The following is a 23,183-nucleotide window of genomic DNA, read 5'->3' on the forward strand; positions in this document are numbered from 1 at the left end:
GGAGAAGAAAGGTATGGCCATCTATAATTGTTTTCAGTGAATCCCCCATGGTGTGCTACTTTGATCTACTTCAGAGGAAAACACTACCCCTTGTCTCCCTGGTTGGAGGAAACTGGTCCTGACTCTCACACTCACTAGCCTACTGATGGTAACAGTTAAAACACAGGATGGGCTATGAGTGAGGAAAAGCAAGTGTTGTATTGGGTGTGGCTAGAGACCATATACCTATGGAGCTGTAGAGTACTGCTGTAACAGCCCTGAGGATTCTGGACTCCTGCACCAATAAATTTGAGTAAAAATCTTCAATGCACATATGAGGGACAACTTCAATTTTATTCTAATGTATTCACTTAAGTAAACCAAATCTGGTCATTATTTCTTTACTCCAAATTAGCGGCTGCTTAGGGCATGCTTCCTAAATCATTGCTTCTGCAAGTGTGGCTCTGGGAACTGTCATCAGCATTGCTTGCAAATGGGGAGATGCAAATTCTCAGATCCCTGCCTCAGATCTGTGCAGTCAGCGCCCCTGGAGCCATCTCCAGCAGCCTCTGTATTCAACAGACCACCTTCGGCTCAGTAAGTTGCATGCCAAAACTTTAGGATCCTGGTCTTAAGGAGCTGGTGGCAGGGTAGAGGTCACTATTCAGAGAGAAGCTGCTGGGGAAAGGAATCCCAACCAAGGTGTGGTTTTACCTTTAAAGCATTCTGGGCTGTAGAATCAGTAACAGTCAAGGGATGGGGAGGGATGAAGGAAATGTGTGTGTGTGTGGGAGTACTCAGGTGGGCAGCCTCTAGGTGAATGTCTGCATCCTGTTCATAATCAAATACAGTTTATATGAAGAAGTAATAACAGATGGTGAAGGGTTAATGCCACAGAAGAACAGATAGTCAAAGAACTCCAGACATAAAAAACATGGAGTCCTTAATGGGATTGTGGCTGTGAAATAAGAATCTGTGACATTTAAGGGACTGACAGATGACAAGACTATTCTCTGGCTTTGGAAAGTTGTGATGTGACCCACTGCCACTGCTGGTATACTGAAGGGGGTGGCCATTAACATCCAGCAAAATGCTATGATCTCCTGAGTTAACATCAGGTCAGCATACCTGGTAGGCCCATCTATTGCATTGTTCTTAGTGTCTGCAAGTCAGGAATTCTGGTTTAGAGGCTTTCTTTATTCATGGTGTGTGTGTGTGTGTGTGTGTGTGTGTGTGTGCGCGCGCGCGCGTGCGCGCGCGCTGTCTGTGGATATCATTAGCATCTCTTATCAGAAGCAGGTATTTTAAAACAGTGTGCGATTTCCGTATAGTTTGATGCAAGGGGCCAAGAAGGGCAGGATCTTTAAGACTAAAGGTCACACCTTATGTTAAAATGAAACAAAACAAAACTCAGATAGTCTGTTGTTACTGCAAGACACGAATTATACTGGCCATCAACTCTCACTCTTTATTAACTCTTTTACTTAAGGTACAATTTGTAGATTAAAAGGCTGATATTGGTAATGGATTTGAATGAGTTTTTCTTTTATCATCATGTAATTATCTGTTTCAGCCTTTTATTTTTTATTTCCCTGTAAGTCCCTGTGAGAGTTACAAAGAGTTAAATGGTTTCCAAATAATTCTCAGAAAATAGAATTTCTTTTTCAATGCCAATCACTAATTGCTACATTTCTAGGCAATGGTTTTCACTGTTATTACATTATTTACCTATAAGAACTGGACGTCATTAGGATGTCTAATTTTCCAGGGATTAAAAAATGCTTTATTTAATTGAAATTTTTGTGGTATCCACAAAATCTCACAGTTCCTCTGTGACAGGTGTAGGATGCTAGTACTTTTCATCTTGCTTAGACAATGCGCTTTCCTGTGGACATTCTTTTAAAACCTCTTTTGTGGCTCTCCACCTGGGTCTCACATTGGGCCACTTTGAGAAGTGTATCAAGGTCAGAGCTGCTGGGGGTGAAGTGGGACTGGGGTCCCAGCTCTTCAGTCCTCTATGATCTTTCTTCCCCGAAAAGTTGTTTCAGACACTCTCTTCCTAGTGATCACATTATGCTCCTTTTGAGGGGCAACTATCTAATATTTAGCTATTAGTTTAGAAAGGGCTTTGAGAAATTTAGGGAAAATTCTATAGATTCTACCATATTAAGAAATTATAATCACCAGGAAAATCCTCTCCAGGAATGACCCAAATAAATCACTCTCAGCTAGTATCTTAATAAGCAGCATTTTCTTAGTTATCCTAATCAACAAAGATGTGTTTAACGCATTTCATAGCAGATAAATCCTATAATAGAATTTGGCTGACAGTTTGCCTGGAATCCTTCATGGGGTCCTAGCTGTTGGCCAAGTCAGGCCCGCCATTTTGACTCTCTCTCCCATCTTTTCACATCGCACAGCTAATTTTCTCACTTAGCTCCTTGAGCCTTCTAGGACCCCTGCTCTCCCTTTGTCAGCCCTCTCAGGCAGGAGCTCTTGAGTCATGCAATAGTGAAGAGGTCTCTCCAGGGTCACCTAAGCTGTCTGGTGTTCCATGACCCAGAAGTAAATCTCTGTGAACCATGGAGCTCATAGACGTATTTGTTACCACAGGATGATCTATCCTGACACGGTGGAAGAGGAGACTGTCTGCTAGAAGACATCCTCCCTAATTAGAAGAAAATGTAAACCTTCTTCTGAGAGGCAGGGCCAATGACAGGGTCAGAGATGAACCTCCCACTCACTTCAGTCTGTTGGGGGATAATGACAAATGAAGTTATAGCCATGCTGTGTTTGTAGTGAAGAGCAGTCACACACTCAGTGTGCCATCTATTGTGAGCTGAGTGGTTTTCTCAAAACTTGACAGTCAAAAGATCTAATCGCTAGGAGCACAAAATATGACAGTCAGAAACTCTTCAATTTGTTTAGAGATAAGACCTTAAAAAGGCAATTAAGTTAAAATGATACCTCTAGGGTGGACACCATAATGCAATTGGCAGGTTTCTTTGTAAGAAAAAAAAAAAAACCAAAAAAAAAAAAAACAAAACACCCAACCAACCAACCAAACAAAAAACAAAAAACAAAAAACGGCTACACAGAGGCCCCAGAGAGCTCAGAAAACAGTCCGGGTGAGGGCACGGACCCTGAACTGTCAACCTTCTAACTTCCAACTTTGGGAAAAGGTATTTCTGCTGTTCTAGGATCTCAGTCCATTGTAGTTGGTTCCAGCAGCTCTAAACTAAGACCTTACATGTTTCACAGTTTAAAGTGGGGTTTTGGCATTTCTTAATTTTCTAACAAGACAGATATATTTTTGTGTTTATTTATTAAGAGAATAAAGTTCATTTCTTTATTCATGAGATCCAGAAAATACATGTTCTTTCATCTTCTCTGGTAGCTTGATGATTGCATTTGAAATTGCTGTGGTGTAAGGTTTTAACATTGTCAATGTGAGTTTTTTTTTTTTTTTTGGAGTCACAGATTATGCTTATTCATGATAACACCCTCAAAGCAGTAGCCAGGTGAGTAACTGAGGCCACTGAAGAGCTCCTCTCAAATGAACATCTGGTATCACCTCATCAGCCCAGAGCCCAAACAGTATTTCCCTCAGGCAGACATGGAAGTGTGTAGTCACACCCCCAAATTATTATGTGTAACAGAACTACCTTGTTTCAAAACTCTAAAACCGGGGCTGCATCCCAGATGGCACCAAACCCTAACCCTCTGACACAGCAGAGATGTATAGGTTGACTTGTTCCAGAGAAGGCACACCCGATACAACTTACCTTGGCAAACCTTCGCATTAAGTGAGATAAGGCTTCAGGATTGGGGCATTCCAGTTTCTTAATGATCTCAAAGCTCTGGTTAAGCTGAGCAAAGACATCAACCACGGAACAAGAGAAGAGGGCATGATCCGATGTCTGCTGGAACTGAGGGGCGAGAAGAAAGATTGTCTGAGCAAGGAATGGGGGAAAGGTGCTTCACTACATTTCTAAACAACGGATCCTCTCACACTTGGTCCTTGAGTTGGAGTTGAAGGTCAATGAGGATGAACCTTCCCTATAAGCACCCTATAAACCTGAGAACTGAAGTGTTATACAGCCCGTTACCCCTTTGGAACCAAATCACAGGGCAGAAATGGGAGAAGCAGACAGTTTTACATAAGCCTAGGCTTAGGGAAATGGAGAAAAAGCTCAAAGAAAACCATTCCTATTTCTTTTTTTAAAATAATTTATTTATTTTATATACATCGGTGTTTTGGTACCCTAGAACTGGAGTTATAGATAGTTGTGAGCTGCCATGTGGGTGCTGGGAATTGAACCTGGGTCCCCTGGAAGAACAGTCAGTACTCTTAACCACTGAGTCATCTCTCCAGCCCTCACTCCTATTTCTAAAAGGGAATGTTCTAATGGATTTAAGTTGTTATGGGTGGAAGATTCCCACACTTGGTAGAGTTGCTATCATCCTCATCCTCATCCTCTACAGACATATTGTTTGACCTCTTTGACCTGCTAATCTATCTTTTCCTTAACAATCAGCACTGGCAAGGCATGGTGGTGACACCTGTAAGCCCAGCATTTGAGAAGCTAAGGCAGAAGGATCAGGAGTTCAAGACCAGCTTTGGCTAATAGCCTAGGTTATACACCATTCTCAAGAGCAAACCAAAACAAACAACCAGTGCTGGTCCTCACAGCTCCCTGGTAGCATACTCATCTTAAGAAAGGAGAAGTTATCATAACTGCCCATCTCTAAGATTTAAAATACCATGTAAAAGGTAGCTATAAATTAGACATAAGGGCTATGTTGAGTTACATTAAAGTATTTCCTTCTGCTAAAGCATGGGTCTTTGTGTATGTGTTCAGAGGTCAACGTGGAGTGTTTTCCTCATCACTCCTACCTGATTTTTAGAGGCTTCCATGAAAACAGAGGTTTTGTATGAGCCAGGGGATTTTGTAGAGTCAGACTTAAACAATAAAAAAGAATCTTGGGGCAAAGGAATGATGGATTTCTCTTGTTTTCCTTTTTATTCAATCAGCTCTTCCAACTTTTTGAAATTGTGTTAAATCTGTTTAGGTTGCTGAGGAATTAAAATGAAACTAAACTAAAGACAACGTGCCCCACACTTCCTGCTTGCTCAGAGGTGAGAGAGGGAAATGAATCCTGGCCATGTCTGGACTCACTCCATCTTTTTTGTCTCTTCCCAGCGCTCCGTGAAGGAACTCCATGGACACATCTTCATTTTCATCTAGCCACTGCATGACAAAAGGCTCAAACCACCTACAAAAAATAAATAAACATGTTACCTCCTAGGACATCATTTGCATGTGATGAACAGCTATGTTGCTCTGTATGAGGGAGATTCAGGATCAGAAATCTCTTTTGCTTTTGTTCCTTTACAGAGGGTTATACTTCATCAAGTGTTTGCTTCCTCACCTCCAATCTCTCTCTCTGTACTCTCATGCTGCCTCAAATATACTTAGTTCTCAACACTCACTGGGAAAGTCCCTCCTATTCAAGATTCAAATTCCTATGGACTGTAGACCTCCTGTGCTGAGTCTTCAGATGTGCTATCCCACCATCCCATAACTCCTTTCCTTTGAGCTATGTAGACCCATCACTCTGCAGGCAATCCGTTTACTTTCCAACTTCTTAAACATCCCCTGTTATTTACCTGCTTTGGTTTTTGTGACTAGTCTGAGCTAAGTTTCAAGGCTCTTTTTTCACAGGGATGCCCAGTTGATGTAGCACTATTTATTTAAAAGTCCATTCACCAGGCAGTGGCATACGTGTGGGTCCGTCTCCAGACTACTTTGTTCTCTTGGTACATCTATACCTACTAATGTCCCACTCTTCCAAAACTGTACCTTTTAAATAGGTCTTGGTGAACAATTGTGTAGTGCCCCCGCTTTTAAAGTTTGTCTTCAACGTCACCTGTTACTAGAGAAGTCTAGGCCTTGAACTCAATGAGAAGCTTTGGAAATGTTATTGATATGATCATTCTTCTTTAGCCATTTTCTTTTTAAAATAATTTTTAGAATATTTTAATTATGCGTGTCTTTGTGTATGTGAGTGCAGTGTTTGGAGTCCAGAAGAGGGCATTGGATCCTCTGAAGCTGGAATTACAGTTTTGGGCCACCTGATGTGGGTGCTGGGAATTGAACTCTGGTACTCTGTGGTAGTAGTATGGACAGCCTTGGACGAGGCTGGCTCCTGGGCTGTTCTTCGCATGTTCACTCTTATTTCAAGTACTCTTAACTGCTGACTATGACTCCAGCCTCTTTAGTTGTTTTTACACTGATTTTATTTGTCTGTTTTTTAGGGCTTATTTTATTTGATTAAGGTAGATTTTAGCGGGGCATGGTACTGCAACCCTTTAATCCCAGCACTCAGGAAGCAGAGGCAGGTGGATCTCTGAGTTTAAGGCCAGCCTGGTCTACAGAGTGAATTCCAGGACAGCCAGGGCTACATAGAGAAAACCAGTCTCAAAACAAAAACAAAAACAAAAACAAAAACAAAACAACAAAAACAGTAATTTCCTTCTATTTTTAATGCAGTGATTATTTTTTAACTCATTGTACCATTTCTCCTGTTTTCTCATTTTCTAGAACTCAGGTTTTTGTACCTTAACTGTACCCACTGTTTCCTGTATCTTTTGTCATTGTTTTGGGCATCATTTACTGCTTTTATACCCTCTCTTCATATACAAGCATTCCCTCTAAAACTACGATCATGCTATTTTTGGGCCTTTTGTGCTCTATATAATTTATCGATAATCTTATCTGTTACACTTTAAGTCTTATTACCTCAGTTCTATAATTTCTAATTCATTCTTATAGATTAAAATGTTCTGTTAAAACCCCAAAATTTTAAATCACAAATCAAAGTCTATTGACTGATAATATTAACATTTGTGTTTTCTCTCGGGTTCCAGATGTTTGGGTCCTCTGGTGAGGTGGGTCCCTATGTTTTTGTTGGATGTTACATTGCTGCCAATGAAGGATTGTTTCTCCCCCTTTACAAGTTTTGTCTGTTTTTTGTGTCTGAGTGTCTGAGTGTTTGTTTTCCTGTATGCCTGTGAATAGCATGCATGCCTGGAGTCCATGGAAGTCAGAAGAGAGCATCAGATCCCTTGAACTGGAGTTACGGATGACTGTGAACCATCTGAGAACTTAACCCAGGTCTTCCGCAAGAGCAGCCAGTGCTCCTAACTGGTGGGCCATCTCTCCAGGACCATGTGGACCTTTTATTGATCACTTACTCCAGGGAGGATTTAAGTTTTCCCTTAGAGAGGGCACTCAGGGAGAACAGCTCCCTTTGGACAGGGCTGACTCCTGAGCTGCCCTTTTCACGTCTGCTCTTATGTCAAGGACAGAGCCCTCCAGAGTCCACTGAGAGCCAGGGCAATTTACAATGCACCCTCCACCCCTGCAAAGTCTGAACCTCTACTGCTGTTCCTTGAGCACAGAGGGGCTGCTAAAGTCTCTACTTAGTTAACAGAACCTTGGTGCCCACTTCCTACTTGGTGGTTGTCTTCCTCAGTCTTCACACATATGTAAATTATGTGTGGGAAGTAATTCAGATCCCCAGAGTCCACATAAATGCTGCATGGGCAGCATGGCTGTATGCTCTTAATCACAGCACTTAGAAGGTGGAAGGGGGTCTTTGGAGTAAGTTGACAAGTTGGCTAACTCAGTCTTTGAGATGAGCTCTGGGATCAACTGAGAGACCTTGCCTCAGTGAATAAGGTGGAGAGCTATGGAGGAAGACATTAAGTTTCCAACCTCTGGGAAGATACTCATGGAGTCTTGTGTTCATTTTCCTGTCCTTCCCTTTCCCTGGGATTTTGGTCCTACGTGGATAATGAACCTTCTTGACCCTGGACACCAGCATTTGCTTCTCTCTAGGGAGATTGCTCTAAGCTCCGAGCTATTGGCTGCATGTTTAGTCTCCAAGTCCGCAGAATTGCCAGTTGGCCCACAGACTTGAGTGTGGAACATGCAGAGAAGTTAGTGTTTGCAGACTGTCTTTTGTATGCTTCTCCCTTCTCAAGGAGACTAATTCTTCATTCACAGCTGCCTTAGTTGCTCTCTGACTCTGTTTAATCTTGCTCACTTTGGTAGCTGGTGTTCAGTAAGCATGAGTGTGATTTTAGCTTAATGTAATAAGTCTAGACGGCTAGAAGCAGACGTCTGGTAGACAGCTCCTCTGTTTTACTTCCCTATGCTCAATCAAGATGCCAGCAACTGCTCTGTGTGCATTTACTTCATGTCCAACTCTTTTTTCATTCATTTTCCCTCATAACGTTTGCAGTTGCACAAATTTTGTAAATTCTATCTTCAGAATTTTTCTCTCATGTGCCTTCAACCCTTCCTGTTCTCATTTCAAGTGCTCTATATAATAGTAAGCTTTTAGAATATGGACGTAATTTTACAATATTTTGTTTTTAATATTTTTAAATTAGTAAGGTTTTTATTTGTAACAACACATGGCTTTATTTCATTTTATTATTAACTCTTATAAAGTATATATATATATTTATTGATACATGCTCTGAAATATGCATACCTTGTAGAAAAGTTAAACCAAGCTAATTAGCATAAACAATGAATAAGAACAAAGCCTATGTAAAAAGCCATGGGAACCCCACTACTTTGTATGCTAAATTAAAACATTCATAAACATACATTACCCAACACACTTATAACATTTGGGGCCAGAACACATAAGTCAATTCTTAGCAATTTTCCAGAAGTTTTATTTTATTATTTTTTGCATGTGCATGCGGAAGTTGGATGTAGACATCAGGTGTCTTCCATCATTGCTCTCCACCTTATTCATTGAGGCTGAGTCTCTCAACGATTCCAGAGCTCACTGACTTGCCTAGTCCAACCAGGCAACTTGTTCTAGGGATCTTCTCTTTCCAATTTCTAACTGCAGGATTTACAGGTGACCCTCTGTGTCCATGTGGCATTTACACAGGTCCTTGGAATTCCATTCCTAACATTGGAGTAGCAAGTGATTTGACTACTGAGCCAACTCCCCAGCCCAATTCTTCGCAATTTTCAATCAGATAACATGCTGTCATGGAGTATAGCCGCTCCGGTTTATAATAGCTCTTGAGAGTATCCCTCTTATTTGACGCCTGTATCCTGTGACCTGCAGCCTGTGTCCTGTGACCCACAGCCTGCATCCTGTGACTTGCAGCCTGTGTCCTGTGACCCACAGCCTGCATCCTGTGACCCGCATTCTCTCATGCATCCTATGACCCACAGCCTGAGTGCTGTGACCCACAGCCTGCATCCTGTGACCCACATCCTCTCATGCATCCTTCATGACATAGAATGTTAACTTGTGTCACCATGCTGCTCCATCTCGTGTTCCTCTATGAGGAGATTACACTGAGGCTGTTAGTATCCCATCATTACATTGCTCATTAACTCCTAAATCTCTGCTCTGTCCCCTAGTCTCTGTTGCTTCCAGTTCTCGTGATGGCTAATGACTGGTACACGCTTCACAGCATCAATTTATATCAGTCTAGTTTAAAGCTGTTTTTCTGATATCACTTCCTACTGATCTGGGTACAATACCTTAGACTCCACTAGAAGAGCAAGAGTATCAATGTATCAGAGCCCACGGAGTCCAAACTCTCAGCCTTCATTTCCGCATCAGCACTTTCCTGTTTTTTTCTTGACCTAACCTGATAGAGTTTTTCAAGTCTACAATAGATGCTGTTCCATCTGGAGACATTGGTCCTTCAAATGGAGTAACACTCTTCTTGTGAACTGTTTATACTCTTTAAATGAGCTTGTTTCATTTTGCTCTGCTTCGTCATAACTTTTGTGACTGTCAATATTGCCTGAATACACACTGCTTCAGGGTGAGGTCTTTATCTTCCACACTAATCTTCTATAGACAAGAGTCTGGAAGACTCCTTTGACCAGAATCAAATAGAGTTCTGATGCAGAATACTCTCCAAGTGGCTGTAGGATTACAAATGTATTTGACAGACATGGATGGTTAATCTCAACTGTCAATTTAATAAGTTCTAGAATCAGGAGGCAGTTGGGTCTCTAGGCGTGCCTCTGAGGGAGCCTCTTCATTCGGTTAGTTGAGGTGTGAAGACCCACCCACTGTGGGAGCCATCATTCCCTGGGCTGGGACCCTGAACTGTATAAAATGGAGGAAGTGAGCTATGTACAAGCATTCATCTACTTCTTGACTGTGGATATGATGTGACCAGATTCCCGAAGCACCTCCTCTGTGACTTTCCTCCCCTGATAGAATATAGCCTGGAACTGTGAGCCCAAATAAGAAGTCTCCCTTACATTGTTTCTGTAAGGTATTTCATCACAGCCAAGAGAAAAGAAACTAAGACAAAAAAAGACCTCATAAAATTAAAGTGCCATTGCTAAATAATCATTTCTACTTCAGATACATGAATTTCAAAGAAGGTTATAACTTGTATTAAAATGAAAGTCTGATTACCTATAAGTCAATAAAAGCACTCCAGCATTTTTTCCTTTTTCTCACTTCCCTATGTGTGTGCTGTGTATGTGTGTATATGCATGGTTTTGCATGTGTTTGAGCATGCATGTGGAGGTCCATGGCTGTTGCTGGGAATCATCCTCCATTACTTTCCCGCCTTATTCACTGCAACAGACCCTCTCAACCAAACCCAGAGCTCACCGATATGGCTCGTCTCGCTAGCCAGCTTGTTCTAGGGATCCCCCTTCTCTACCTTCTGACAGGGCAGCCACCACGCCCAGCTGACATTTTATGTGGGTTTCTGGGAATCCAACCACTGGTCCGCAAGTTTGTGTGGCAAACGCTTAAACTGCTGAGCTAAGTACCAGCACCGTGCATTCTAGCACTTTGACAGGAAATGATTTCATCTTCTAAACCAGGGCCCATCCTATGTTTCTCTCTCTTTGAATATCTGATTTCTGAAATATGCCACACCATCCTCAGGGCCTCAGAGACGTGCAAATCTTCCCACAGTAGTTTTACTACAGAGATGCCTGCATTCAAATGAGAAGTACGTGAAGAGTCTTTACAACTCGGCTGTGATTTTTGCAGCACTGTGAATTCAGGACAAAGGGGGAAAGTGAAAATCACTACTTACAAGGAATATTCCGGAACAGCATCCTTGAAGGCAGGAAGTTCTCGTACATACTCATTATAAAACCATTTCACTTTGAAATGCAAATTCATGTAATCGGTGCTCTTGCACAACCGCTGCTTCTCGTGTTCTGTAACAGATAAAATCACACAATTAATAAAGTGTGGCTTGCAGACAATGCCACTGGGTTCCAATTGACCTTTATTATCAGTATTTCTATAAAGAAGAAAATTGTGTATTCTAGCCAAAGTTCATTGCTGAAGGCAGACCTAACATTCCGCAGCATGCGAAAATAATTTTGAAGGGACAAGAAAGATGGTTCAGTGGTTAAGAACGTTTGCTGCTCTTACAGAGGACTGGCGTTGGGGTCATAGTGTCCATGTTTGGTGGCTTACAACCACATGTAATTCCAATTCCAGGGGAACTGACACTGTTTTCTGGTCTCGGAGGGCACCTACAGTCATGTGTACATACCCATATACAGATACACACATAATAAAAAAAATAATCCTGGATCCTGCCAGGGTAGGCCAAGTGATTATATGAAGTGGCTTGAGTATTCTATTGTGTCTCAAATTGGAAAAAGATGGGAATTTTTATGGAGAAAGACTAACAACATAGTAAAACTTGCATTTATCTGGAGGTTCTTATCCTTTGGCTGCTTTTAGCCAAATACACAGTGACAGGAAGAATTAACACTCTAAGGGATCAAATATGACTTAAAGTAGAAGTCATAATCGCTGATTAACATGGGACAATGTAAAATATGCATGGGCAGTTCACATCCCGACCTAGTTTTAACACTGAAATAATTAAGATGGTTGAGGATAGAAGAATATATTTAACTTCTAAGCCATATTATTTTTTAAATTTCCTTGGAGGAATTTTCTAATATGTGGCTTAAAAAGGGAAGCCTAATACTGTTTATAGAATATAGGCATATGGGGCTGGGTAGAAGAGACATAAAGAACGTTGCTGAGTATGTGCGTGTGTGTGTGTGTGTGTGTGTGTGTGTGTGTGTGTGTGTGTGTGTTGTATATATGTGTTTATGTGGGTATGTACACATGTGTATACATATGTGTATGTATGTGTATGCATGTGTGGAGGTCAGAGGTAAAAATTTATGTCTTCTTTAATTGCACTTGTTTTACTGAGGCAGGGTCTCTCCCTGAACCTGGTACTTATTGATTCGGTTTGACTGGCCAGGGAAACACAGGGATCCTTTGTCTCTGTTTTCCCAGGGCTGGGATTACAGACTCTCAGCAGTGTTTCTGGCTTTTCTCCTGGGTTCTGAGGATCTAGACTCAGGTCTCATGCCCTCACAGCAAGCCCTTACTAACCAAGCATTTCTCCAATCCTGGAATATGTTTTACTCTGTTCTGTCTCACTAATATGAACCTGTTGACCAAGTCTGGCAGCAAAAATAAATACAACCAAACCCCAAATATTTCTTTTTCTTCAGGATGAAAGCAGCCTCCGAGAAATCCCTTTGGGAATCTGTGACTCTCAGTGAAGTGGAGGACTTTGCATTTTTATAGAAATATCCCATGCTTTGCATGCTGTGGTAAATAATAAAAATGTAGATTGAAGTAATTAGATTACTATTACATAACAGAAGACATTCCTGCTTCCCAAAACCTGATCATGGGGTGATGTGAACCCCAAATGGAGGACACAAGAGACTAAAACCCCAAACTAAACCTTTAAATTATCTAAACAAGGTTAATTTAAGAAACTGTATATCAGGGAGAGCTGTCCTCATGTAGAAGTGATGAGTCTTCCCGGACAACACTGAACAAATGATGAACGGGACGTTTTGTTTTGTTTTGTTTTGTTTTCAGCCACCTCCAGCTTCATCTTTTTTACCTTTTGATGTTAGCTCTGCAAAAACCTCCCCTTTCAGGTGCCTAGTGTCCCTTCATTTTTAAGAGGAATATTTATTTGATCAATCACACATAGGAAATGAATACAGTAGTACCCTAGAACACCAATAATGGGAGACTCTTGCCTTGGGACTCATGCATTTATCATTATACAGGCTCTTTACAGAGTTGCTCATGGGCTCCTCTGTGGCCTGGCATCCAGCATTTGCTGCTGTCCCAGAGCAAGCCGAAACATATAGTAACAACTTTAAATGTTTTATGTATGGCAATTAAGTAATTTAAGCCTCTTCTCTTGTGACTCTATCACTATGGTTATGATCAATAACTACTAGGCCCTCAGACAGTCTAGTCCACATTTTGCCCCATATCCAAAACTAAAATGTTACTATGTGGAAGCACTTGTGTAAGGCACCACACTGACTTGCCAGCCTCTAAGTATGAGTGGGGAAATGCAATAGTTTATTACATAGTGAATATTATTTTCAAATTAACAACTTCACATTTTCAAAATCTGGCTCTCGCTTAGATACTGAAGTGATTCAGAAGTTTTATGTGATTGCAAACGTGTGTATGTGCTGACTGGCTTCGATGGTGAATGCTGTATGATTCTTATTTCCCAGTCTTGTAGATGAATAGATACAATGTATGTGAAGAGTGGTACTGATTCTTTGACAACTGGCTGACCACCATTGAAGGCTAGAGTTGTCACATATCAGGCATCCCAGTCACATGGGAGGATAAGAGAAGAGAATTACTAGGACAAGGCCAAGCTGGGCCACAGAGTTATGTGTCCTTTCTGATAAGGTGAGAGTGAGGGGAAAATTTGAAAATTCACAGAGTCAAATGAAAATGGAACACAGCCTCCAGTCAAAGCAGTTTAAAGAGGGGTGCTTAGAGCTCTGAGTTCCTACATTAAAAAAAAATCAAAGACAGCTGAAATATATAGCCTAGTAATACATCTCAAGATCTTAGGAAAACTGGAACAAGACAAAACTAAATCTAGCAGAAATAAGGGATAATGATGGGAGTGGAAATAAAGATTAAAAGACCAATGCAACGGACCAATGAAACAAAGATAAACATGACCAAAAAAATCCTTTCATAAACTGATCTAAGGTACTGGAGAAGGGATGAGGGATGAAGGAAGACAGATGGACAGACAGACAGACACACACTGAAGTCATAAAAGTGACCAATAAAAGAACAAAGAACAAGCATTATAAACAATAAATGGGTAAATTATCTGAATAGATACTTCTCAAAAGAAGAAATGCAAATAATTATTAAATGTGTGAAAAAAATACCCAGCACCTTCAGCTGTCAGAGAAATATGAATCAAAGCATACAGAGATTCCAATCTGTCCCATTCAGAATGGCTGTATCAAAATACGAAGGCAATCAGCCAGAGAGAAAAGGACAGGAACTCTTGGACACTGTTGGTAGGAAGCTGTAAGTCACACAGCCACTGAGGAAAACAGTTTTGCTTCAAAAACTAAAACCAGAAATACCACATGATCCAGGTTGACCACACCCAGGTATCAGAGAAGAAATGAAGCTGGCACACAGAAGATCTACCCACGTTTATGGGTTCCATACTCACAGTGGCAAAGCTACAGAACCAGAGTTGGTAACTGCAGATGCATAAAGAAATCGGGTATGTACCCCGTGGAGTTTTACTCAGCCTCCAAAGAAGCCATATCATATACAGGAGAGCAGGTGGAACCAGAGACCAGCAAGTATGTGAAGCAAAACAGACTTTCAGAGACAAGTATTACATATTTTCTCACATTCATAGAACCTAAGTGGAAATAAAGATCTGAAGGTAAGAGAGTGACCATTAGAATGAAGACAGGAAGCTGGAGGTGAGAGGAGAGAAGAAAGGATAAAAAATGGTAGTGGGGAGGGTAGAACTGACTGAAGCACAATATACATATGTATGGAACACCACAATGAAACCAATAACTTATGGAATGAAAATGACTTAAGTATTATACAAAATATACATATAGAATAACAACTTCAAATGTTTTATGTATGAAAATTAAGTGTGTGACTTAATTGAAATGTAGTTTTATTCAAATATCTCACATAAAATTGTAATCAATTAAACATTTTTTAGAATTAAAGTTTTACATGAAATCATATTTTTATGAGCTATAAGCTCAAACTCTGATTTGGCGATATTTGGTTTTTAATTCTTTAAGGACAAGAATGGGTATAAGCTCAGATTGGGGAGACAAAGCAGATTTACAAGTAGAGCCAACACAAGTAAAACAAGATGGAAAGAAAACAGAAGTGAGAAAAATTTCAAAGCAAAATTGTGCTTACTTTTTTTTAAAATAGGAAAAAACCATTATGACAGACAGGACGGATATTTCAGAAAACATCGTACTGTTGGGCATGCTTTTATAAAGAATAGCTATTACTTGAAAATTGTATTATTGTATGTAATTTTGTTGAAATAAAAGCGATAAAACTTATTTTCTAGAAGAAAAATACAACAAATTCTGGGTATATAAATTTAAGTGTTTAAATATTACCAGTAGGAGAATGCCCACATATACATACTGAAAATTAAATTTTAACTTTGCCATCTTCCAAGAAGTTAAAGAAAAATTGGTGCTACACATGAATTTTATGATGTCACTATAGAGAAATATTCATTAATGTAGAAAGAAAGAACACACGAACGGCTCATGAGCTTGTTTATAAACTGCATATATTTTAGGGCTGTGGTAGCAGGGTCTTGGGCTACCTGTTCCAAGTGTGTTCCCCTATTAACAGAATTCTGAAGATAATGGCTATCAGAGGAGAGATTTATGAAATGCAGGCCAGATCCTGAAGAGGCACGGGGAATAAAAAAGAAAGGTCACTCTTACTGCAACTTGATATAACTTGATACACTGGCTGGCTGGAATCCATGGGAGGCCTGTCATTTTCTGAAGAGAAAAGAGGACTGGATGGGGATGGGGGTTAGAGGAGAGGTTGTGGGGAGGGACTAGGAGGAGAGGAGGGAGGGAGGGGAGGGAGGGAGGGGAGGGGAGGGAGGGAGAAGAAACTGTGATAGGGCTTGGAAAAAATTAATTAAAAAAGAACTCGATAAAAAGATCTACAGTTTGAAAAAACAAAAACAAAAACCAAACAAATCAAAGAAAACCAACCCAACCAACCAACCAATCAAACAAACAAACAAACAATAACAACAACACCCAAAAGAAAGGTCACATGCTGTGCTGTCCATCTGAAGTGGGTCTGGGTAAGGAGGAAGGGTGACAGGTTCAATAGTGTGTCAAGAAAGTAGATTATAGAATGCTGTAGCCTGCTAGAGGAGACGAATTTAACCCAACTATTAGACAGCTGCAGAAATAATTTTCTCTAGTGGAATTTAGTGGGGAGAAAGGAATCAATAGGGACATCACCTAGAACAGGACCTATTTGCCCTTCAAAAGGAGCCTACTTCATATGTACAGTGTTCTTTATGAAATTATATAACTGTTCCAATGAAAAACCCTGCCCACACCCCCTTTTTTGTTTTTTGAGTTTTGAAATGATTTAACGGTAGTTTGGGTGAACCCTAAGTATTTCTCCACTCTGCCCTCTGGGACATGGCATTCTCTACACCCTGAAGAAAAATAGATTTTCAGGCAGAATGCTTGTCTATTTGCTTAGCCAGTTTGAACTTCACCTCCCTTTAAGGACAGAAGTTCTTTTTTTGTTTTGTTTTGTTTTGTTTTGTTTTTTGCTAAGTTACATACTTAATTTAGAGTTCACAGAACTCCTAGGCCTTAAATTTTCAGACACTCCTTCAGTGTCTCTCAGCGCTACTGTCTCCAGGACTCCAGGAGAATGCTTCCATCAGCCTCATTTACCTTAGGTTGCCCAAACTCTGACTTATACAAGTAAAAACTAAGCAAAAGTTATATTGTGCTATACTGTCTGTTGTGGAGTTGGGCCATGTAGTATTATACTCCATTGTGTCACGGAAAGGTTTTCAAAAGCCATTACTCCTTAATTATTATTACCCTGACTTCTCTTCCAGCTACTATATCTTTATTGTGTGTGTATGTGGGGTAGGTGTGGGGTTGAGACAGGGTCTCATATAACCCAAGTTGGGCTTGAACTCACCATGTAGCTGATAATGATCTTGAACACTTGTGCTTTCTGCCTGCCTCTCCCAGGTTCTGGGGTTGGGGGCATTCACCCGAGGAGCTGGCTAAGGATGGAAATCAGCTGACCCATAGAGAGATCAGGCCCAGGGCCCTGGTGTTATTAGAACCACTCTATTACTATCTAAACTAACTGGAGAGGGTGGTATAGGTTTTAAGAAATGTACTTACACTACTGTAGTTTGGGGGTACTCTGTCTCTCGGGGCTCTGTGTGTTTAAATGTAATCACCATTATGGGGCATTAAATGGGAATAAACTTAATACAACTGTAGTATTTAGAGTTGGAGATTCCGGGAAAAAAATTAAGTTAGATAAGGCCATCAGGGGTCAGGCCTACAACTGGAAAAAGGAGGCTTTAGAAAGAGTTCCAGACAGACAGACACACGTGCTCCTGCCACTATGTGATGCACACAAATGGGCCCCCTGCAAGGGGTACTCTTGATTGTCAACCTGGAGAGAGGGAATTTCACCTGAGGAAGTGTAGTGGGTAGCCATTCCAGCTTTGTTCTGGAAGTTCCAACCCCCATTGAGACTTCGGCAACTGTCACGCCTACAAGGCGGGGCCAAGGGAGGCGCCTGGGGACCCGAGATCTGGATCGGCGAACGCTCTCTTGGTTCCAGAACGCTGGATGGTGGAGGTAGACAGAGGAGAGCTCCAGAGAACACCGCTGGACTGTGATACACCTTCCCCAGACCCCGCGACCTACCTATCCCTTAATTTGTAAGTTACGCCATTAAATAAATCTCCTTTTAACTACGTGGAGTGGCCTAAATAATTCCACCAATAAGGAAGTGCCTCCACCAGCCTGCCCTACGAGCATGTCTGGGTGAGGATTTTCCTGAGGGCTAATTGGTATAGAAGGCTCCACCCCTGGGCAGATGGTCCTGGGTGGTATGAGCAAGCCATGGAGAGCAAGCCGGTAAGCAATGTTCCTCCCTCCAGGTTGTTGCCTTGACTTCCCAGATGATGGACTATAATTCGTAAGCCAAAAATCCCCTTTCCCTCCCCAACTGGTTTTGGTCAGTTTTATCACAGCAATGAACAACAAACCAGAGCAGGCTCTCACTAGAACCTGTAAATGCTAAACAGACTCTAAGCCTCTAAAACAGCTAGATAAATAAAACTTACTTGCTGTGGGATGTATGGCAAATGTGTTGCTAATTAATCAATAAAACACTGATTGGCCGTTGGCTAGGCAGGAAGTATAGGTGGGGCAAGGAGGAGAATAAAGCTGGGAAGTGGAAGGCTGAGTCAGAGAGACACTGCCAGCCGCCACCATGACAACCAGCATGTGAAGATACCGGTAAGCCACAAGCCATGTGGCAAGGCATAGATTAATAGAAATGGATTAATTTAAGCTATAAGAACAGTCAGCAAGAAGCCTGCCACGGCCATACAGTTTGAAAGCAATATAAGTCTCTGTGTTTACTTGGTCGGGTCTGAGAGGCTGTGGGACTGGCAGGTGAGAGAGATTTGTCCTGACTGTGGGCCAGGCAGGAAAACTCCAGCTACACTTACTATTTTTACAATGTTGCCTGACTCAGATATTTTGTTATAATTGTGAAAATTAATGCTTGCATACACACACACACACACACACACACACACACACACACACGCATGTGTGTGTGCAAGCATGTGTGTGTGCACATGTGTGCATGGAGGCTGTCCTACGGCTTTGTGGAATTTGCCTCATTACCTCTCTCTGACATCTCATGGACTGATTTCACCACCACATGGGAAAACATTCAGTCAGACTTATTAAAGTCATGTTAAAAATCAAGATACAAAGATTCTGGATGTAAAATAATCATGTAAGAAAAATATGCAGGTTTTGTCTATGGGCTGATACCCCTTCTGGACCTCCTAGGCAGCCTAGTTCATACTTGGGGCTCTCTGGTGTATCTTAGGGAATCACCGTGACCTCAGTGACTTAGGCATCATTGCATTTCAGAATCCCAAACCCAAGCTTACTTTTCCCCAGTGTGACCCCCATAATGTATAACTGCCCCTTGTACTGGAAAAATTTCCCGAAGAACCATAATTATATCTGCAGCATGCTCTACCAAATGTCGACGGGAGAGATTATAATATCAAACTCAGAAATATACTTCAAGTCATCTTGAATCCCACTCAATTATTTATGTGTAATGTTGACTATGTTAATAAAATCCTCTTGAGCGCATATGACATGAATGACTCTTAGATTTGTTTAGCCATCAATCCTCCTACATTTTTAATGTTGGCAACAAAGATTGGGCTAGCTCATTACATTTACAAAACAAACCATTTAATTAGATTTTCCAAACTGCAATAGAGTAATTTTTGTACAGAATTTAATCTTTGAGTTTCAGTGGGAAATATGAATATTTTACTAGCAGGATAAAAATTGCTTACTTAAAGTTATTACAGAGAAAATTCTTGGCAGTTTAGAAAAAATCCGACTGTTTTCCTCTAGAATGTATTTATTAGCATTTAGTTGGAAATGTATATCTTTTCAAGGAGTTAGTGTTTATGTATAAACTTTATACATAATGTAGAAGCATGATTATATGTGGTTTATATGGTAGGGCTGGCACACACATAACCGGTTTTTTTTTTCTGCTTTTTTTTTTTTTTTTTTGATACAGGGTCCTATGTAGTGCAAGTTCTTCTAGAATTCATTACATAGCTAAGGATAACCCTGAACTCCCTGAGGCTTCTACCTTAATCTCATGGGACTATAGGGGTGTGTGTGTGTGTGTGTGTGTGTGTGTGTGTGTGTGTGTGTGTGACACAGTATCCAGCTATTCAAACTGTTTTCCTGACAAGGCAAATGTCTATCACCATCACGGTGTTCCTGTGGTATCACTCACTGCACAAGCACTTTGCTTTTACATTATGTTTTCCTATACAGTCTTAAAACCTCTTCCCCAGTGATTGGCACCATTCTCTGTTCCCCATAGGTGGTGATGAAGGGCTGGAGGGAATATCAAATAAGAAGCAGGGCTTTGGCTCAAGGCCTGTGAAGCTTTGCTGGGTGTCAGGTGCCCACAAGGGAACAGGCTTATTACCCAGAAACTTTGGTTCTAAAATAAATGAGTACCAGATTGTGGCAAGGACACATACACACATACACACACACACACACACACACACACACACACACAGACAGACAGACAGACAGACACACTTTCTTACTTATGCTACTGCAACTCTTTAGTAAGTATATATAGATAGAAATTATGGGTTCTCACAAAGGAATAGGCTTATTACCCAGAAACTTTGGTTCTAAAATAAATGAGTACCAGATTGTGGTAAGGACACATACACACAGACACACACACATACATACACAGACAGACAGACAGACAGACACACACACACACACACTCTTACCTATGCTACTGCAACTCTTTAAGTATATATAGGTAGAGGTTATGGGTTCTCATTTATACCCTGAGAAAATCAAGCCATTTTAGAGAAGCCTGATAAAGATTTAATGACATGGGTGCATCTCTGAAGGTGAGGTAGTATTTAAAATTCTAGCTGCCAAAGTAAGGTATGGTATTAGCTAGGCAGACTCTAGGAGGAACAAAAGAAAACTGTACATAACATGTTAAGAAAAAGGAGCCTGGAGTCAGGTGAATCTTCCATAAATGAAAACAAACAAGAAAAGCTTAGCCAGAAGAACAGATCACATTTGTCAAGTTTCTCAATAATCACTGACTGTGACATATTTCTGACAATCCAATTATAAACAAAATTACAAAGAAAATGAAGCTAAGGAAAAAAAAACCACCTTAATATGCCTTGCTCTGTGGCCATTGAGATGAATGCTGGGAGCTCAGGAGGAGTAGGCAACCCAGGGGCTTCCTCAGCAAAAGCTCAGAAAGATAGCCAGACTTCCTGGGTTTACAAAACTGTACATGGTGTGGGCGTATTTGCCTCCTTGACAGGTCCTCTGATATCTCCACTGAACCTGCCTCAGCTGAATGTACCAGGCTCTCCTGACTCCCCATGGGAGGCCTTATCTTGTTGGAGGAGGGAATGGGGGCGTGGGTTGGGATGAGAAGGCTGGGGGGGGGCAGGAGGAAGGAATAGAGGGGTATCTGTGGTTGGTATGCAAAATGAATAAAAAATTTCTTAATATTAAAAAAAGGAATTCTGATCTAGACCTTCCAGCTGCAAAGCTGGGCTGGAAGGCTCACAGCAAGCAACCGCTCCTGGAGAAGGCTGGGTCCAAGCCCCCAGCACATCAGGGACAGCAGAAGTGGAGGCCTTTATCATCTGGGCTGAGATGGACAGCCAGGAGTAAAAGAAGCATGCTGGGAATGGAGCAGCATTCAAAACAGAGGTAAGCATCAGTCTGAAACACGATGGTAAAATTCAGGCACCCAAGAAGCTACTGCCATGAACTGAGCAACCTTGGAATAAGGGAAGGCATTCGACAAGAAACAAACATAGACTTCTCTTAGCTTGTATTTTTTCCTTTAAAAATATTTTATTATAATAATTATTATTCTGTGTGTATATTTCATGGGGGTGGTGTGTAGACCTTGTGGACTTGGGAGGTCAGAGAGCCACTTTGTAGGGTCAGTTCTCTCCCCCCACTTTTACGTGGGCTCCTGGGTTTGAACTCAGGTTGCCTAGCATGTACCTTTAGGTGCTGAGATATCTCACCAACCCAGTATGAAGTTCTTTGCATCAGAACCCTAACAACAGACAGAGTGTTTTCATAAGAGTCAGAAAGAGGAACTGAAATGTAGATTCCATGTATCCAACATGTATCCAACACACATTTATTATTTACTATGAACCAGGTACTATGCCACATGGAGAGAACACAGCACAGATGTAAACAGTATCTCGACTCCCAGTAGCTTATGATACAGTGATGAGAGACAGACACTACTGGATGTCCCATGGAAGGCTGGAAAGGGCGGGGGTGAGGGATGAAGGCAGAGTGGAGAGTTTGGGGACGGTTTCTAAGGAGAGGAAGGCACAGCAGAGGACAGTGGTCAGAATGCAATCTGTGCCATCATTTCCCAGAAAGTGTTTGAGGAAGAGGACAGAGGAAGTGACAGACTAGAAAGTAGACAAAGAAGTTTAAAGTCCAGCAAGCTGAGGGAGGCCCCTGGGACTGACACAGAGTGAGGGGACACTGAGTTGAGTTCAGAGAGGCCCCAGGACCAGGTCTGAACCCGCCCCACCCCCCACACCGATAAAGACCTTTCTCTTGTGCCATGACTAGCCCTGGGTGACTTGCATCTAATCTACACATGTAAAACATCACTTTGGTTCTGTTAGGTTTCGAACCTGGGACATCTCAGTCTGGTCATGTCCACTCTGGACCCCCCCAGATGTCCCTGCCTCTGCTATGTTCTCTCACATATTCCTAATATACTTTCTGCTTCCCATACCTAGAAGCAGTCATGTCCTTCCCTTTTCTTTTTCTTTCTTTCTTTCTTTCTTTCTTTTTTTTTTTATTTCCATTCAGTTTCCAGCCTGGAAAGGAGACTATGGGAGAATGAAGATATAGAGGCAGATGGGCATATACAGTGGCACTGTGGCAGAGCAAGCAAGGGTGGGCACACAAAGACTGTGGTAGGTGTGGTGAGGCATGGTGGGGACAAGATGTACTCTGGGTACTGGATCTTTCCAGTGTATAACTTAACCTCTCACTCTTTTCCTTCCAGAATTAACATTCTTAAAAGGAAATGGCAGCTTATTGCTCCCACTACCTCTTTTGCACAGACCCATAGATGGCTGTATGGAGGAAAAAAAATTGGACTGGTAAAAATATGCAAAGGGAAGGCCAATGACATGGCCCAGTCATTAAGAACAGTGGCTGCTCTTCCAGAGGATCTGAAAGGTTCTCAGCACCCACATGGCAGTTTACAACTGCCTATAGCTCCAGCTCTAAGGGATATGATGCCCTCTTCTGGCTTCCATGGGAATTGCATGCACATGCTGCACATACATACATGTAGGCAAAACACTCATGCACATAAATATAAATAAATTTTTAAATAAAATGTGGAGGTCATTTTTT

At 41.4% G+C, this 23,183-nt stretch overlaps 1 protein-coding gene across 2 annotated transcripts in view; it reads right to left on the reverse strand.

Annotated features, from left to right (window-relative positions):
* Positions 1 to 23,183, reverse strand: part of Unc13c (unc-13 homolog C) — a 412,574-nt gene that overhangs the window by 94,373 nt on the left and 295,018 nt on the right. For both annotated transcript variants that reach the window (XM_059268241.1, XM_059268239.1), the window contains 3 exons: positions 11,102 to 11,228; positions 5,160 to 5,256; positions 3,765 to 3,908 (listed from right to left, as the gene is read on the reverse strand). In XM_059268241.1, coding sequence (XP_059124224.1) covers positions 3,765 to 3,908; positions 5,160 to 5,256; positions 11,102 to 11,228 — 368 coding nt within the window. The remainder of the gene's footprint in view (positions 1 to 3,764; positions 3,909 to 5,159; positions 5,257 to 11,101; positions 11,229 to 23,183) is intronic.

This window comes from Peromyscus eremicus, chromosome 7 (genome assembly GCF_949786415.1).
Source record: "Peromyscus eremicus chromosome 7, PerEre_H2_v1, whole genome shotgun sequence".
In the NCBI taxonomy this organism is placed as follows: domain Eukaryota; kingdom Metazoa; phylum Chordata; class Mammalia; order Rodentia; family Cricetidae; genus Peromyscus; species Peromyscus eremicus.